Genomic DNA, 16,834 nt, shown 5'->3' with positions numbered 1-16,834 from the left:
CCTTACACCCCCAGGACTCCCGTATCTTATAACTGGGCGTTTGTACCGTTCCCACCTCCCCCCACCCCACTTCTCTCTAAGACGCAGCCTGCCTAGAGGCCTCCCCTTTCCGAGTCTGCGTCCCCCCAAGAGGTCTAGGGCTGTGATGTTTGCCTGTTGGTCCAGAGCCTGTTAACTGGCCTGTGGAGCCCTCGGGCCTGTTTGCACGCCTGTGGCCCAGCCTGCAGAACACGTGCCTTTGGTTGTGGCCCCACAGACTGCGACAGCTGCGTCGTGACCCTCCTGAACGACCTGGCCGCCCTGGAGGACGAGCTCCGCCTCATCAAGTCGCAGCTGCAGGGGCTGAGCGCCAGTGCGGGCACGCGGCAGCAGATGGGGCTCCTGGAGACCCAGACCGAGGACCTGCGGGTGAGCAGCCTGGGGCCCGGCGGCCGCTGGGGGTGAGATCCGGGGGAGTAGATGCTCGTGCATGACGGTCCTCAAGCAGGAAGGAGGTCGGCTCCCCTCCTGCCTCTGCTCCCCATGCAGGTCGGGCTCCTCACTGAGGTGCAGTTGCCTGCAGTGTTGTCGTAGCTTCATGTGGGTGACACAGCGATCGCCAAGGCAGGTCTGGTCGCCTGTCACCACAGAGCTGGGACAGTGTATTGACCGTTTTCTCCGTGCTGTCTGTTACTTCCGGGACCTATTTATTCTGTAAATGGAAGTTGTTGTGTGTTTTTTAAAATATATATTTTTATTGATTTCAGAGAGGAAGGGAGAGGGGGAGAGAGAGAAACATCAATGAGGAGAGAGAACCATGGATCGACTGCCTCCTGCACGCCCCACTCTGGGGATCGAGCCCACAACCCGGGCCTGTGGCCTGACCAGGAATCGAACCGTGACCTCCGGGTTCATAGGTCGACGCTCAGCCACAAGCCACGCCGGGCGGGCGATATAAATGAAAGTTTTTAACCTTTACTCCCCTTTACCTTTTCTGTCCCCTCCCCCCATCACCCCCTCTGGCAATCATCTCTCTGTTCTCTGTATCCACGAGCCCCTTTCTGTTTTGTTTTATTTGTCCATTTGTTTTGTGTTTTAGGTTCCACATATGAGTGGAGCCATACAGCATTTGCCTTCTCTTTCTGACTTGTTTCACGCAGACTAGCACATTGTTACTGATGGAACATATTAGTAAACACACAAAAGAGCACTTCCCAGTAGACATGCCTGACTTCCTGAATGCGTCTGGGCTATTTTTCTCGTACAGTCTTTTGCATTGAGAAGACTCAAAAACAGATTTGTGTAAAATTGTTGTTAATTCTTCTTAAATGTTTGATGACGTTTCCAGGGAAGCCTTGTGGGCTCTGCAGCCCTGGCATGGACCAGCCGCCCACCTTCCCTGCTTCCTTTGGCTCATTTGTAAGACGAGGTGCCCGTCTCTCAGCCTGGGCTCCCCTATTGCTCCACCAGCTTTGCCTCTCAGGGTCCCTTCAATAAAGTAGCCACGGGCCCTGCTCTCATGTTATAAGGTAACTATAGGTTACAAGCAGCTGAATGTATTATAGAATCTGGAAACTAATACGTCAGGTAAGTGGTGTCACTCTCATTTCTATAGGTTATTCATTCAAGCAAAGTATCTCTTATCCTTTCACTTTTTAAACGTTGCCATTTTTATTGTTGAGCCGTGTCACAATTTATATCAGAAAGTAGGTTCTTGCCCGGCCGGCGTGGCTCAGTGGTTGAGCGTCAACCTATGAACCAGGAGGTCACGGTTCGACTCCCGGTCAGGGCACAGGCCCGGATTGTGGGCTTGATCCCCAGTGTGGGACGTGCAGGAGGCAGCTGATGGACGGTGTTTCTCTCAGTTATTCTCTCTCATCATTGATGTTTCTCTCTCTCTCTTTCCCTCTCCCCCCGCTTCCTCTCTGAAATGAATAAAAAATTTTTAAAAAGAAAGTAGGTTCTTCATGCAGCCTATTTCAAAGAACCATGTTTCTTCCTGCGGAACCAGCGTTGGTCTTGCTAATGAGCCTTTCATGTCATCACCAGGTTTACAAGTTGATAGAACTTAACCCAAATTTCTGCTTAAAGTAAGATCCACTCTGTGATTGACTTTCAGAACCAGCTGCTCAACTACCGCTCCGCCGTTTCACACCAAGGCTCGAAGGTGGATGGCTTGGAACAGGAACTCAGTCATCTGAATCGTGAATTTGACACTTTGCAAGAAAAGGTAATGTGTTAGGTCAATAACATTACCTTTTCGTTTGTACTTTCAAAATATTGTTAATTCACCCCCCCGCCCCATTAACGTAGTTTGTTGCTCATCCGTTTATTTTTTCATGTAGGTTCAAATAAACTCCAGAAAAGCACAAACGTTCTATAACAACCTTGATCGGACAGCCCAAAGCGCCAAAGAGCTGGACACAAAGATTAAAAATGTTGTCCGCAATGTGCACGGTAAGCAGTGACTCGGTCCGATGGTCCGTTAGCTGTTTATGTTACTTAACCTGTGTCTGCACTCGGAAAGGTTTTCCTTTAAGTTCAACATCATGAGGAAGATCCTATAGTGATAATAAAACAACTAGTACTGCCGAGCCTGTGGCTCGGTGGTTGAGCGTCGACCTATGAACCAGCAGGTCATGGTTCAATCCCCGGTCTGGGCACATGCCGAGTTGTGGGCTTGATCCTCAGTGGGGGGCGTGCAGGAGCAGCTGGTGGATGGTGTTTCTCTCTCTCTATCCCTCTCACTTCCCTTCTCTCTAAAAATCAGTTAAAAAATGTTTAAAAATCTAATATGAACCCTAAAAAATACCTACCTATTGTACATCATCTGCTGGAGCCCGGAACGCCCAGTCTAACCCTCCTTGCTGTTCTCCAGTCCTGCTGAGGCAGGTCTCGGGGGCAGACCCAGGAGGACACACCCTGCCCCCCGGCGAGATCCCCAGGAAGCTGGCCGACGCCCAGCGCATGCTGAAGGAGCTGAGAGGCCGCGACTTTGCAAGGAACCTGAGAGATGCAGAGGCTGAGAAAAGAGAGGCGCAGCTGCGTAAGGGCGTCCCCCCACTCTTACACCCGCCCATTCTGATCCGTTTGAAATCCCAGGTGCCAAGTGCAAGACCGAGTCCCCAGAACCAAGCGGAGGGGTCCAGCTTCCGGGTCTGTCACGTTAGAGCAGCCTGGGGTGAAAGGGCAGCCGTCCACACCCCTGAGAGGATGTGGAAGGTGACATCTCACCATCAGGCAGAAGGGGTCTCCTCCTAAGATCGTAGACGCGGACACCCTGCTCCATTTTACCGAATGTCCATTCTTCTCTCCTCCAGCTTCTCCCAACTTTCTCGTTGTATCATTTTTGAAAGGTCACCCCACCCCCATCAGGGTTTGAATTACTAACGGATATTAGCATTATTATTTGCAAAAACAAAAAATGGACAGAGTAGACGTGAACGGAATATACCTAAAGTTTTAATTTAATTAGGGGAAATGCCTCGTTAGCTGAAAACTGAGAAATATTAGTGTGGAGCATATTTTTTCAAATGCCTTTCATTATTCTCTAGGAAAATAAAGTTATCCCTGGCTCATTGATCACCGACACAGGCAGTAGCAGCTTTCTTTCAGCATCTGTGCTGTTTAAATGTTAAAATTAGCCTGGCCTTGACCTGCAAGGAGCCGGCACGGAGGGGGGAGGGGCACGTGCTGAGGACTCTGGTCCCGCGTGGCCGCCGTGCACTCCTGGGTCATCGCCCCGTCTCCCAGAGCCTCCGTGTCCTTATGGGAAACGTGAGGATGAGTCACTCCTGTTCTCACGTGATGAGCACAAACGTTAGTGAGGCAGCGGGTACGACGACAGCAGGTGCTGCCTGCACGTCAGTTCCTTTCCCGTCCCCTTGCAGATTCGAGGAGGGTCATGACATGTTTAGAAGCTCAGTTCTCCTCTGCAGCCTCTGTAACGTAGCGGCCGTGTGCGCATCTCCTGTTGTGTGTGTTTCAGTGCTGCACCGGGTCAGGAGCTGGCTGGACACCCGCCCGGGGGAGCACAGTGGGCTTGCTCAGAGCATCCGGGACTCCTTAAATGACTACGAGGCCAGACTCTCGGGTCTCCGGGCCGCACTGCAGGAGGCGGCCGCCCAGGCCAGGAAGGCCACTGGCCTCAACCAGGACAGCGAGCGGGCTTTGGAGTCCATCCAGGTGAGTCCCAACGGCATCTGCCCACGTCACTAGGGACAGAAGAAGGGTGACGGCTCTCTTGTGGATTAAATGGCATAGCCAGGACTGTCTGTGCATCTAGTCTGTATGTACCTCTCTGCATGGGGAACCCTCTAATCAAGCAGGAACGAGGCATTAAGGCATCAAGTGCAAAACTCCTCAGTTGCCAGAAAAGATTCTGAACTTAAACCACAGAGAAAGGAGAGCACCCTCCACCCCACCCCAGCTGCCAGAGTCCTAAAGGAATAATGTTACCAAGTAGATGAGAAACTAAACTCATACTGTTATTCATTCAAAGTATATAGTATGTTTATTTAAATATATTTTTATTGATTTCAGAGAGGAAGGGAGGAGAGAATGAGAACATCAATGATGAGAGAGAACCATTGATCAACTGCCTCCTGCACGCCCCACACTGTGCCCTGACCAGGAATCAAACCGTGACCTCCTGGTTCCGAGAGTGACGCGCAACCCCTGAGCCACGCCGGCCGGGCGTACATAATATGTTTTAAGTAACTTCTGTCAGATGCGTAAACATCATGGTCACAATCACCAGCAAGGGCATGTTAAACCATGACCTGCTTCTCTGGAAGTAAATGGAACACAGGCCTCATCTGGAGCTGATTGGGCAGGACTGTGGGCCCGCGATGCTGTCGAGCGCGTTCCCAGTGGTGAGCGTTGTGTGCGAAACCAGCAACAGGAGCGTGAGAGGTTAGGAAAGGACAGGAAGACCTGAGTGGAACAGCATAGGACTGATTCCAAAAAGAACTTGGTTCCCGGCTGGCGTGGCTCAGTGGTCGAGGGTTGACGTATGAACCAAGAGGTCACCGTTCGATTCTGGTTGGGGCACATGCCCTGGTTGCGGGCTCGATCCCCAGTGTGGGGCATGCAGGAGACAGCTGATCAATGATTCACTCCCATCAATGATATTTCTCTCTCTCCTTTCCTCTCTGACATCAAATATATAACAAGTCCTACAAAGAACTGGTGAATTATATATAGCATTCAGATTCTCTGTGCCAGCTATTGTGCATACATGGGAGTGAGGAACACACACCTATAACTTTGAAAATCCCTCATTCTTCTCCACACTCAGAGCTTAGTTCCCTGTCCTCCAGGCCTGAGAGGCCCCCATAGAAACCCCGGTCAGAATGGTAACTGCTGTTTCTCTGGCCTGAGGTAACCAGGATGGCACCACCACAGGGAGAACGGTGTCCCTCCCTCTTAGTTCCCGGGACGAGACGTCTTAGTCCCAGAACGCATTCTGACTGAGATTGCTCCTGTGCTGGTCTCCATGAGCAGGCCTGCGCCTGCTGACGACATAGTCTGCGCTCCCACCGATACTCTCTTCATTCTCCCCAGAGACAAGTGAGAGAAATGAACTCCCTGCAGAGCGAGTTCACCAAGTCGCTGGCCGAGGCCGACGCCTCCTTACTGCAGACCAACGTCCTGCTGCAGCTGATGGAGAAGAGCCAGGAGGTGAGGCAGCGCTAGCTCCTTCTCTAGAGAAATCAGAAACCACCCAAGTCACAGGGCGGGGGAGCGCCGGGCGGGCCGGCCTGGTTCCCGCCAGGACGTGGCATCAGTGGGGAGGAGATAGGCCACCATGCCAGGAGGGTGCCCGGGCGGAGGGGTGGGTGGCGTGTTCTCCTCGTCCATTCATATTGTCTGCCAAGAGCAGGTGCTGCTTGCATAATTTCGTCATTTTGAAATGGCACTTTCAAAATGCCAAGCCACCTTCGTTAGCAGAAAACACTAGGACTGATACAGATGGCATTTTGGAAATGTATCTTATGATCGCTATGTGCAAATGAGACAAAAAGTGTTTTCGTTTAGTACGACTTTACGCCAGTGGTAACAGCGCTGTTACAAAGTTCACCAGCGGGGACGCCCCTGCAAGGAAAATGCTCAAATGGTGATAAATGTTCAAATGGGCGAGTGCGCGAGCGTCGCTAAGTGCCCTAGGACGACTGGGGAGGGAAGGGGCTTAGAAAGCACGTTTCTTCCTGTGGCTTCGTGGGACGTGCCACTTAGGGCAGCGCTCAGGAAATGCACACACGTTCTGTGCTAAATGGCTTGTCTGTGTTCACTCGGGAAACAGGACTATAAAAACCTCGCGGCCACAGTGAGCGAAGTGAGGCGGGAGCTCAGGGACAAAGCGGGCGCGCTCTCCGCATCGGCCGGCAACGCGGCGCTGGTGGCACGAGCGGAGGCACACGCGCAGGCCTTGCAGGAGCTGGCCAAGCAGCTGGAGGAGTGAGTGTGGGCCCCCCATGTGAGGACCTGCTGGGCTGGGGTGAACCCCCCTGGGCAGGCTGGGCCTGCACAACAGGGTGGAGGGCAGGCCCAGGCCCAGGTCCAATCCCTCCTACAACAGGGGCTGGTTCCAGGTGCAGGGCCGGGGGGTGGGTGGAGGTCAGGGGGGAGGTGTGAGAGCTGCAGGACCCGGGTCCCAGGTGTCCACTTAGCAGGTGCATGGGGGTCGGCATGGGCAGGGGGCGCTGCTGAGCACCGCACTCCCTCCAGGATCCAGCGGAACGCCAGCGCCGACGAGCTGGTGCGCTGTGCAGTGGACGCGGCCACCGCCTACGAGAACATCCTCAACGCCATCAAGGCGGCCGAGGACGCGGCTGACAAGGCATCCAGCGCCTCTGAGTCTGCACTCCAGGTGGGCACCTGCCTGCACGGGCACCTTCTCTAGGTGCCCTCTCCTCTGAGGTGACGGCTTTCCATTTCCTTCTCTGTGCACCAAGAGATAGATAAATAGAGATGGAGATACAGAGGAGGTGGAGATGGAGATGGAGATAAAGAGAGATAGAGATAGAGATGAGAGAGGTAGATATAGATGTAGATATAGATGTAGATCGACATATAATTATTACTTTAAATTAGAATTTACTATTAGAACAAGCTGTTAAATACCAAAGAAGCAGGGACAGGCCTTATTAGAAGGTTGAAGGCTTTCATCTCCCAAAGACTGAAACCTAAAAGCAGCTCAGTCTGTCCTCAGTTACTGCGGAGGGAACTGTACAAGGGACAGTGAGCACAGGAGACAGGTGTGCTAGGTGTGTCATTAGTACGCATGCCATTAGCACGTCACCGAGATGGCCCGCTTCCCCACGCCACGGGTCCACCGAGACCCCTAACTCTCTCCCTTAAGGAACAGTCTTTTTAAACCTCCTCTTCACCATCAAGCCTCATTCTGTAAAGATGAAAGAGGGGGGCTTCCTGAGCTGTGCCACCTGCTTCAGCTGACTCACGCTTGGCTTTCAGACCGTGATAAAGGAAGACCTTCCATCCAAAGCCAGGACCCTGAGCTCCGACAGCGACGCGCTGTTAACCGAAGCCCAGACGACACAGAGCAAGCTGCAGCAAGGTATTGGGGTGAGGGGGGTCGGGGTACTGTCGGGGGCTGGATTATACTCCTCTGGGGGCAGGAGAGGCAGCCCGGAAAGGCCCCCGAATCCCAGCGCCGGGGCAGGTGGGTGAACCAGGGTCTGTTTGTGGACTTGGTCTTCCTGCCCAGGATTCCAGCGTGAACTGACGTAACTAGAGCCTCATGACTGCAGGTGAACCTTGAGGGCGACCAGCCTGTTTAGGCCTGGCCTTGGGGGCTACTGACGTTAACCTACTGTGGCCGTGGCACTGGGAACCCACATAGCGTAGAGGCGTGTGCAGAGCTGGTTTCTTCTTCTTTTTAATTTACCTTCACTGTGGAGAGTATTACAGATGCCCCCCTCCCCCTATGGACCCCCTCCCACGTGCTGGTTTCCTATTTAAGGTGAAGGTCATTCCAGGTCATTGAGGAGCTGCTTCAGAATTTAAGTCCTGACTCTTAGCAATTAAATGCATCAAAGCCACTGCCCCTGGGAAGCGTGAGAGTTTTCACTTAGATTTTATCATCAAAACATTTCCTTTTATTTAATGCGTCTCAAAGTCACCAAACTCCTGCGTTGTGAAAACACTGTCTCGATTTCCTCTGGTCCCTGATGGTCACTCGTGGCCCAGCAGCGCTCAGGAAATGCACACACGGTCTGTGCTAAATGGCCCAGGGCCTCCCTCTGCCCCTGAGTCCTTGCAGAGTGATGGTGGCTTCTGCCAGCAACTTTCTCTTTCATCTTTAAAAATTAAGTGCATGACAAATAAAATACAAAAAATACGTATTGACATGTAATCATTTGCCTAGCAAATTTCAAGAATTAACATGTTTTTGTGTGACATCTGCTCCCTATGAAAGTGAGCTAAGAAGTGAGGGTCAGGGTTTAATTTAAGAATTAACATGTTTTTGTGTGACATCTGCTCCCTATGAAAGTGAGCTAAGAAGTGAGGGTCAGGGTTTAAACAGGCTTAGGCTGCTAAGCACGCTGTTCCTTTTTGTTTGTTTGTTTTCTACCAGCTTCATTAATTTACCCTTTTTCACCGTTTGACCCCTTCATCCGTTTCTCCCACCCCCACCCCCACCTCTGGCAACCACCAGCCTACTCTCCGTATCTCTGAGTTTTTCGTTGTTGTTTTAGCTTTAAGTGCAAGAGAGATGGTATGCTTTTTGTCTACAGTGCTGTTTAAACCAGCCCTAGAGCCATCACTTAAGCCGTCACCCACCATCAGTTCGATCTTAAAACATTCCCTGGTCATTTTCCCCAACCCCACATGGCAGTCTTACCCCCTAGGAGTGTCTGTGAGCGCTGTTCCCTTCACGGGATTCTCTAAATGTAGCTCATTTTCGGTTTGGAAATGAGCAGAAACAAGCAGTGCCCACGTGTGTGTTTACTGGCACAAGGCTGGGGTGCAGCATGCCTTTCTCACTCTCTGAGCCAGAAGAGGCCTCCTGTCTGCATTCTGCATTCAGCTGTTCATTCCCTCACAGTCATTCATTCATTCAGTACATATATACTAGTGTCCTGGCCGGTTTGGCTCAATGGATAGAGCAGGGGTCCTCAAACTAGGGCCTGCGGGCCACATGCAAATACAAATACTGTATTTGTTCCCGTTTTGTTTTTTTACTTCAAAATAAGATATGTGCAGTGTGCATAGGAATTTGTTCATAGTTTTTTTTTAAACTATAGTCCAGCCCTCCAACGGTCTGAGGGACAGTGAACTGGCCCCCTGTTTAAAAAGTTTGAGGACCCCTGGGTTAGAGCGTCGGCCTGCAGGCTGAAGGGTTCTGGGTTTGAGTCCAGTCAAGGGCATATGCATGGGTTGTGAGCTCAATCCCCAGTGTGGGGCATGCAGGAAGCAGCCGGTCCATGATTCTCTCTCATCATGGATGTTTCTCTCTCTCCCTCTCTCTCTCTCTCTCTCTCCCTCAGCCTTCCTCTCTGAAATCAAACAAAATATTTTTTAAGAAATAAAGTAAATACGCACGAGCATTCAGCCCCGACCCGTGTCAGACTCAGCACTTTGTGCTGGGACGGGGCCCCTCCTCCGAAGCAGGGCGTCTGTCCTGACAGCGCGGAGAGAAGCCCTCGGGGTCCGAGCCTCTCCCTCTCTGCATGCGATTCCCAGGAGCTGGACTGGCCTCGACCTGCTCCTGCCTCTCTCACCAAAGGACCCCGGAGCCGGGGGTCTAGGCACAAGCGGTGGCATCTGTGGGGGACCCCTTACATGCAGGTCTGCTCCACGCTGTGCAGACCCCGGCTACCTCAGGGCCACTGACACCCTCAGGGGTCAAACTTCACAGAGTAACTGCCTCTTCGTGCTCCATTTCGCTTTAGAAATCAGTCCGGCTCTGAACAACCTCCAGCAAACTTTGAAAATGATGACGGTTCAGAAAGGGACGATGCACGCCAATGTCACCACCTTCCGTGATGACCTTCGTGGGATGACGAGAGGTCCGCGTGCCCTGAGCCCCCGCCCCCCGCCCGGCCGCTCCTGCTGGGCGGCTCAGACACTCACCCTCCCTGTCTCTGTGCGTTAGATGGCATCGACGGCATGATCAGCAGCGCCAGGAGCATGGTCAGAAGTGCCAACGACATCACAGACGCGGTCCTCGGGGGGCTGCACCCCATCCAGGAGGACGTGGGGAGGATTAAGGACGCCTACGGGAGCACCCGCAGCGAAGACTTCAACCAGGCGCTCACCGACGCGGACAGCTCAGGTGCCGGGCGTTCGGGTCCAGGGAGGCGATCCATGGTCTCCCCGTCCTGTGCTCTGGTCACTTTAAGTTCCTCCCTGATCAAGTACGATCTTAGACATTAAAACATGAGAACACAGTTTCGAAAAACTAATTCAAAGAGTACAGGCAGGAGGTGCTCTGTTCGTTAGAAGGACCGGGCAGGACCCATTAACACTGCTGCGGATTCCCCTTTTGTAGAGGAGAGGGGGAGGTCCATGAATCATGATTGAGCTTCAGGGTTAGGAAACCAAGATGTGTTTTTCCTAAAGTGGTCGAGAGAGATGATTTGACATGTGGCTGCAGAATAAAGTCCCTGGCGTGTTTAGAAAAGGTATGGGCGTCCTCCTGTTCGACATTGGGGCCCAAACACACCCCTTGACCAATGCTGTCACCAGGAGCGTCTGTGTTTAACCTTCTCGGCTCACACTCATCAATGTCCGTTTCCTCATCTCACCGACAGTAAGGAAACTAACCAACAAGCTGCCTGATCTTCTGAGCAAGATTGAAAGCATCAACCAGCAGCTGTTGCCCCTGGGCAACATCTCCGACAACGTGGACCACATCCGGGAGCTAATCCAGCAGGCCAGGGACGCGGCGAACAAGGTGGGTGCGCCCCGCGTGCAGGCACCGGAGCTCCTGCTGGGAGAAGTCACCACGTTCACCGAGGGAGGGCAGTTAGTTCCCCCAGAGCCCGCTGATGGTCGGGTGTGTCGGGGACCAGACTGTCTCCTCTCCCCGAGTGTGTGCAGACAGCGGGCTGGGTAAACGCCAGCTCAGGGCCGGTTCTGTGGTCAGAATGTGCTGTGTGGTGCTGCCCGGCCCTGCTGCTGCTGTAACGGGAAAGCTGCAGTCACCTTGTTAGGAGGGAGGGACAGTTCCTGCAGCGCGGGCTTGTTCTGGACGTGGGGTGACAGCAGTGTTCCGTCGTAGGAGCACAGATGCCTCAGCCTTTCTCCTGTTCACCCTTTTCCCCCATCGGCCCCTCCTCTCCCCCCCCTCCCCCCGCCCAGGCCTTCACCACCCCATTGTCTGTGTCCATGGGTCATGCACACGTGCATTCAAGGTCTTTGGTTGATCTCTCCCCTCCCACCCTCCTTCCCTCTGACATCTGACAGTCCGTTCCATGCTTCCATGTCTCTGGTTCTATTCGTGCTTTTTAATGCGGGGCTAGGATGCCTCACCCGCTTTGTTCCTTATCAGACGGCTTGGGAGTGGTGGTTTGTGCTAGAAGCAGTAGCTGGGAAGCCAGGAGCTGCCGCTCTGCACCTGCTTTCCCCCTGGCACAGCGGCTAACCCGGGTCTCGCCCTCACAGGTCGCCATCCCCATGAGGTTCAACGGGAAGTCGGGCGTGGAAGTCCGGCTGCCCAGCGACCTGGACGACCTGAAGGGATACACGTCTCTCTCCTTGTTTCTCCAAAGACCCGAGTCCGGGGAGAACGGCGGGACAGAGAACATGTTTGTGATGTACCTCGGCAACAAAGACGTGAGTGCCGCGTTGGCGTGTCTCCTGTTATTAAAGGAATATGGGCTCTGGGGCGCGTGACCCCACTGGCAGTGCTGTCGGCACAGTAGGAGGAAATACTGCCAGTGCGCCAGCAGGCTCTGCCACCTCAACAGTGCACGGGGCCTCCGTCAGCCCAGGATTATTACCTGCTACAGAGCTAGGGGTCTTACCCGTGTGCACCTGTGAGCACATGCACACCTGGGGTCAAAGGTCGGCCACGTGCCCAGGGCAGCAATATGAGGGCTTCATGGAACCATCACGTGTAGGACATGAGTGCACGACACTGCGAGCAAAGGCAGCTCGCGCATTAGCAGTGTGAGGTGTGCTGTCCGTATTACTCCCCCGAGGAGACGCCTCCTTTGTTCTGCCCCCAAGGCTCCCTGTGCAAACCCACGAGTTACTGGAGACGCACTCTCTTGGGGTGGGGAGCTGAGAGAATGCATGTGTCCAGGCTCTGAGGTGGGCTTTCTGCCTCCAGGCCTCCGGGGACTATATCGGCATGGCCATGGTGGACGGCCAGCTCAGGTGTGTCTACAACCTGGGGGGCCGCGAGGCCGAGCTGCAGGTGGACCAGACCTTGACCAGGAGTGAAACTCAGGAGGCGGTTATGGACCGGGTCAAGTTCCAGAGGTACTGGGCCGCAGCTCCTTGTTAAGCTGACTTACCCCCGAACTTCCATTGCACGTGTTGCTGAACCCCATTTTTAGAATCTTGGCTTTGATTTTTTTCATGTTTGCATACATTTTTACATAAACTTGCTATCTACTTTATTTTTAAACAGAATCTACCAGTTTGCAAGGCTTAATTACACCAGAAAAGCCACATCCAATAAACCAGAAACAGCTCAGTTCTACGACATAGATGCTGGAAACAGCAACACACTCCTCGATCTGGACCCTGAAAACGTTGTGTTTTATGTGGGAGGCTACCCATCTGACTTCACAGTAAGTGCAAGTGTTACTTCCCCGAGTGAACGCATTGGCACTTTTATTTGGTGTGATGACCTCTTGTCTCTACTTATCAATGATATATAAGATGGCCTTAACCTTATATTCTCGAAGCTTCCCCAGGGGTAACAGCTAGCACTGGAGTACTTCTTGCTCAGTGATATATGCTCAGTATATTCATTTAAAAAGCATCGTTACCATTCCCACTTCCCACAGGAGGAAACTGAGACAAAGAGGTTGGGTAACTTGCCCGAGGGCATAGGGCTCTAAACAGGACAGCCGGGGCATTGGCGCCAGGGTCCACATTCTTAACTCCTGTTGCTCTGTGGATGGCGAAAAGTGCCAGGTTCTTACTCTTTCTTGGTCAGCCTGACCGTTGTCCTTTGCTCAGTGAGTTGACGTTTTGTTCCGTTCTCGTCAGCTCCCTGGAAGACTGAGGTTCCCCCCGTACAAAGGCTGTATTGAGTTGGATGACCTCAATGAGAATGTCCTGAGCTTGTACAACTTCAAAGAAACTTTCAACCTTAATACCACCCAAGTGGAGCCTTGTAAAAGGTAATGAAGGCCTCGAAGCCGTGTCTCTGTCACTGTGATCTCTATGACTTGCAGGTATTGTACATGTACAACTTGCTGTTGGTGTCACAGGCTGCTTTGGGCCAGCGGTTCTTCAGGGATGCTGGTAGGCACCATGCTAGGCCGTCCCTAAAATCCAAAACCAGTAGACTTTTTTCTCCATCTGTGTAATACGTTAGGTTGATCAGTTTTCTTGCTTTAAAAATAAATATTTTTTAAAACATTTTTGGTGCCTCCTACCCCAAAATGTTCCATGTAGGATGGGGCCTGATTTAGGCACAAAAGTATATATTTACTGTAAATTTAAAAAAAAAAGTGGCCCACAAAGCACACCGTGACTTTCTAGGTACACTGACACCTGGACCTCATGGAAATTCTGCCTGGAGCTCCTGACCTTCCTGCCCTCTAGTTAAAAGGGTTTGGAATATTCTAACATGGAACAGACTGAGTTTTTATTACTCAGAACAAAATTACTGTATTTCATGTTAATAGTTTTTGTACCTTTCAAGCTGTTCCTAAGTAGATATTTCCAAAGGGACTCCTGAATATTATCTTTACTGAGCTGGTGTTTAATTATCATAAGACTAGAGGCCCCGTGCATGAAATTCGTGCACTGTGGGGGGGGGGCCTCAGCCCAGCCTGCACTCTCTCCAATCTGGGCCCCCTCAGGGGATGTCCGACTGTGGGCCTAAACCGGCAGTCGGACATCCTTTCACAATCCAGGACTGCTGGTTCCCAAACGCTCACCTGCCTGCCTGCCTGATTGCCCCTAACTGCTTCTGCCTGCCAGCCTGATCACCCCCTAACCAATCCCCTGCCAGCCTGATCGACGCCTAACTGCCCTCCCCTGCTGGCCATCTTTGACTACATGGGGGTGGCCATCTTGTGCAAGGGCGTGACAGTCAATTTGCATATTACTGCTTTATTATATAGGCTATAAGAGTACCTCCAGGAGAAATGCTGGCTGTTTTAGCATTTTAAAGGTGTTTCCTCTTCTTTAAAAAAGCTTGACGACTAGATTGCATGTGTTGGCTCCATTCCCCAGGCAGCAGCACCTCCTACTAATAAACACACTTGCCGATCACCCTTCGCTGCTGTGTTCTCACTTGTGCTCGTTGGTGTTACAGGAGGAAGGAGGAGTCAGACAAGAATTACTTTGAAGGCACAGGCTATGCTCGAATTCCAACTCTGCCACACGCTCCCTTCCCAACCTTCAGCCAGGTTGTTCAGACCACTGTGGACAGAGGGTTGCTGTTCTTCGCAGAAAACCAGGTGATTTATAACAAACATCTAACTACTAGCAAGTATGTCCATTCCATGGAGCAACCTGGGGTACCTGGTTATTATAAACAGCCAACTCGCTCTGAAAGACCAGGTGCACATGTGACCTGCGTCCTCTCCCGTGGCCCAGTCCTGCTTTCTCTGGTTGTGGGAAGGTGTGTCGTAATAAGGCAAGTAATCAGGAACCTGAGAACACGCTACCAAAATGTGGGAGAGGTCACTCCTTTTCCCATTTGATTCTCACCGTCAATTTCATTCTTTGGGAACCACTATTTGCCTAATAATTTACTTTGCATAGAAAATGTGAAGACCTCCTGAGTCTCTGGGAGCTAGACTATTTGCATCTTGGTCCGACTCCTGCAGGCCGTGTGGGGTTGTCTTCATCAACCTGACCCTGGACTATCCAGGACTTGATAGCATCTCTCGTATCAAGTAGCTGAGACCCCTAGAGGCCATTCCTTAGTCTCCTGGTCTAGAAGAGCCCAAGGCGATGCTCTACACTCTACAGGTGACCTTAGCGCCACCTGCTGGTGGGTGGGCTGGAGTTGTCTGGCCTGTGAAGAGCCTTCTGTCGTTGCTCCATCAGGTAGCATTTCTGGAGAAATGGGGATCTCAGGCTAAGAATGTGGATTCATCAGGGCACTTCTCCCTGAAGGGGGGGGCGGTCCACAGACCCTGGCCCGACTCTTCTCTCTGGGGTTGGTCTGGACCCCCCTGGGAGATGCCAAGGCTGATGGATCGGGAAGGCCCTGCCCTGCCTGGAGATGCAGAGCCGGGGAGTCCACCGCGTGCTCAGGGCCAGGCGGCTGTGTCCCAAAGCAGGGTCCTCTGTGCTACAGCGTGAAGGCCTTTGAGACCAAGACCCTGAAACACTGCTCATCGTATTAGAAGGAACTTACCAGGTGCCGTCAGCAGCCAGATAGGAGCGTGATCTAGAGGCTGCTGTAGGCAGGCTAGCTCCTTCCTGTCCGTGAGTTGAGGTTATTTATGAGTGAGAGGACCCCGACTGGCTCCCCAGGGCAGGTTGGGGGTCCAGCTGGGGCTGACTTTTCTCTCAGAGACGGACTCTGAAGCCTTCAGTGCGAGGCTTCAGACCAACAGGGTTAGTGCAAGAGCAAACGCAAGCCCACGGGGAACCCCGGGCTCATCTCTCCTCCGAGGACACAGCCGGCCCGGGTACAGCCTGACACACGGTGTGGACGCCAGCGGGCCCGACCAACATGCCTGACACACGGTGCGGACGCCCACGGACCCAACCAACATGCTTGCTGCCCGCAGGGACCTCGGGTGCTGTGGGAAGACAAATAGGAAACACGCGCCTGCTAGTGGGTGGGTTAATGACATCATCACAAGGGTGATGAGCCATAGAGAGGGAACGATGGGCGTGACATGAGGATGTGTCACAGAATAGACTTTCTTGAACAAAGGACACTTACTCTGAGACCCGGAGGACAAGGAGAGGGCAGCGTGCAAAGGGGAGAGGCAGGAGGGTGACGCGTGTGGGGGAGGAGCAGGAAGAAGGCCCAGACATGGGCAGGGCCGGGGGCCCTGGGGGAGCGATGGCTGCCCATGTGGCTGGGACACAGAGAGCCAGAGGGACCACAGACGAATGGACCTGACGCGTGGTCAGAGCTTCAGAGCACCTGGTGGGGAGTCAGCTTTATCCTGAGAGAGGAGAGCAACCTGCTCGCACTGACCACGTTGGCTGCAGAGTGGAACACGGATTCACAAGGGCACAGTGTGGGCATGGGGAGATAGCATGGGCATGGGGACAGCGTGGGCATGGGGACAGCGTGGGCATGAGGGACAGCGTGGGCATGGGGACAGTGTGGGCATGGCGGGGACAGCACATTATCGCTGTGCAGTCAGCTGAAGGAGCTGTGGTTGCGACCAGGAGGCCTGACAGGGGAAGAGAGCTAAGAAATGGTGGGACTGACCAGATTGGATTGGCTGGGAGAGAGGGAAGAGTCAAGAATGGCTCCCGGGTGTATGGCTGGCTCACATGATAAGAAGTGAGAGAGGGAACGGAGAGGGAGCAGCGTGAGGGCGGAGACGGCTCGGCAGCGGGTGGGAGGCATGTGGGTGGGAGTCCTGTTAGAGAGATTCTGGGTTTGGGTTTCCGGGAGGCCTTGCAGCAAGAAGGGGAGGAAGCAGGTGCGCAGGCCCGTGGGTGCAGACAGGTCCAGGCTGGAGGAGACGTCTGGGCCCACGGGCACACCTGAATCGGAGCA

The 16,834-nt window shown here is 53.0% G+C and overlaps 1 protein-coding gene across 1 annotated transcript in view; it reads left to right on the top strand.

Annotated features, from left to right (window-relative positions):
* LAMA3 (laminin subunit alpha 3) overlaps window positions 1-16,834 on the top strand; it is a 48,779-nt gene that overhangs the window by 11,818 nt on the left and 20,127 nt on the right. The window contains exons 7-23 of the mRNA XM_006104457.3: window positions 257-408; window positions 2,099-2,209; window positions 2,325-2,436; window positions 2,858-3,025; window positions 3,968-4,164; window positions 5,545-5,661; window positions 6,284-6,438; window positions 6,709-6,850; window positions 7,456-7,558; window positions 9,897-10,013; window positions 10,100-10,279; window positions 10,758-10,900; window positions 11,611-11,781; window positions 12,281-12,432; window positions 12,584-12,746; window positions 13,171-13,304; window positions 14,450-14,594. Coding sequence (XP_006104519.1) covers window positions 257-408; window positions 2,099-2,209; window positions 2,325-2,436; window positions 2,858-3,025; window positions 3,968-4,164; window positions 5,545-5,661; window positions 6,284-6,438; window positions 6,709-6,850; window positions 7,456-7,558; window positions 9,897-10,013; window positions 10,100-10,279; window positions 10,758-10,900; window positions 11,611-11,781; window positions 12,281-12,432; window positions 12,584-12,746; window positions 13,171-13,304; window positions 14,450-14,594 — 2,462 coding nt within the window. The remainder of the gene's footprint in view (window positions 1-256; window positions 409-2,098; window positions 2,210-2,324; window positions 2,437-2,857; window positions 3,026-3,967; window positions 4,165-5,544; window positions 5,662-6,283; window positions 6,439-6,708; window positions 6,851-7,455; window positions 7,559-9,896; window positions 10,014-10,099; window positions 10,280-10,757; window positions 10,901-11,610; window positions 11,782-12,280; window positions 12,433-12,583; window positions 12,747-13,170; window positions 13,305-14,449; window positions 14,595-16,834) is intronic.

Source organism: Myotis lucifugus, unplaced genomic scaffold (assembly GCF_000147115.1).
Source record: "Myotis lucifugus unplaced genomic scaffold, Myoluc2.0 scaffold_574, whole genome shotgun sequence".
NCBI classification, from domain to species: domain Eukaryota; kingdom Metazoa; phylum Chordata; class Mammalia; order Chiroptera; family Vespertilionidae; genus Myotis; species Myotis lucifugus.
Note: the sequence above shows the minus strand (reverse complement) of the source record. Positions and strands in the feature narration are given on the sequence as shown.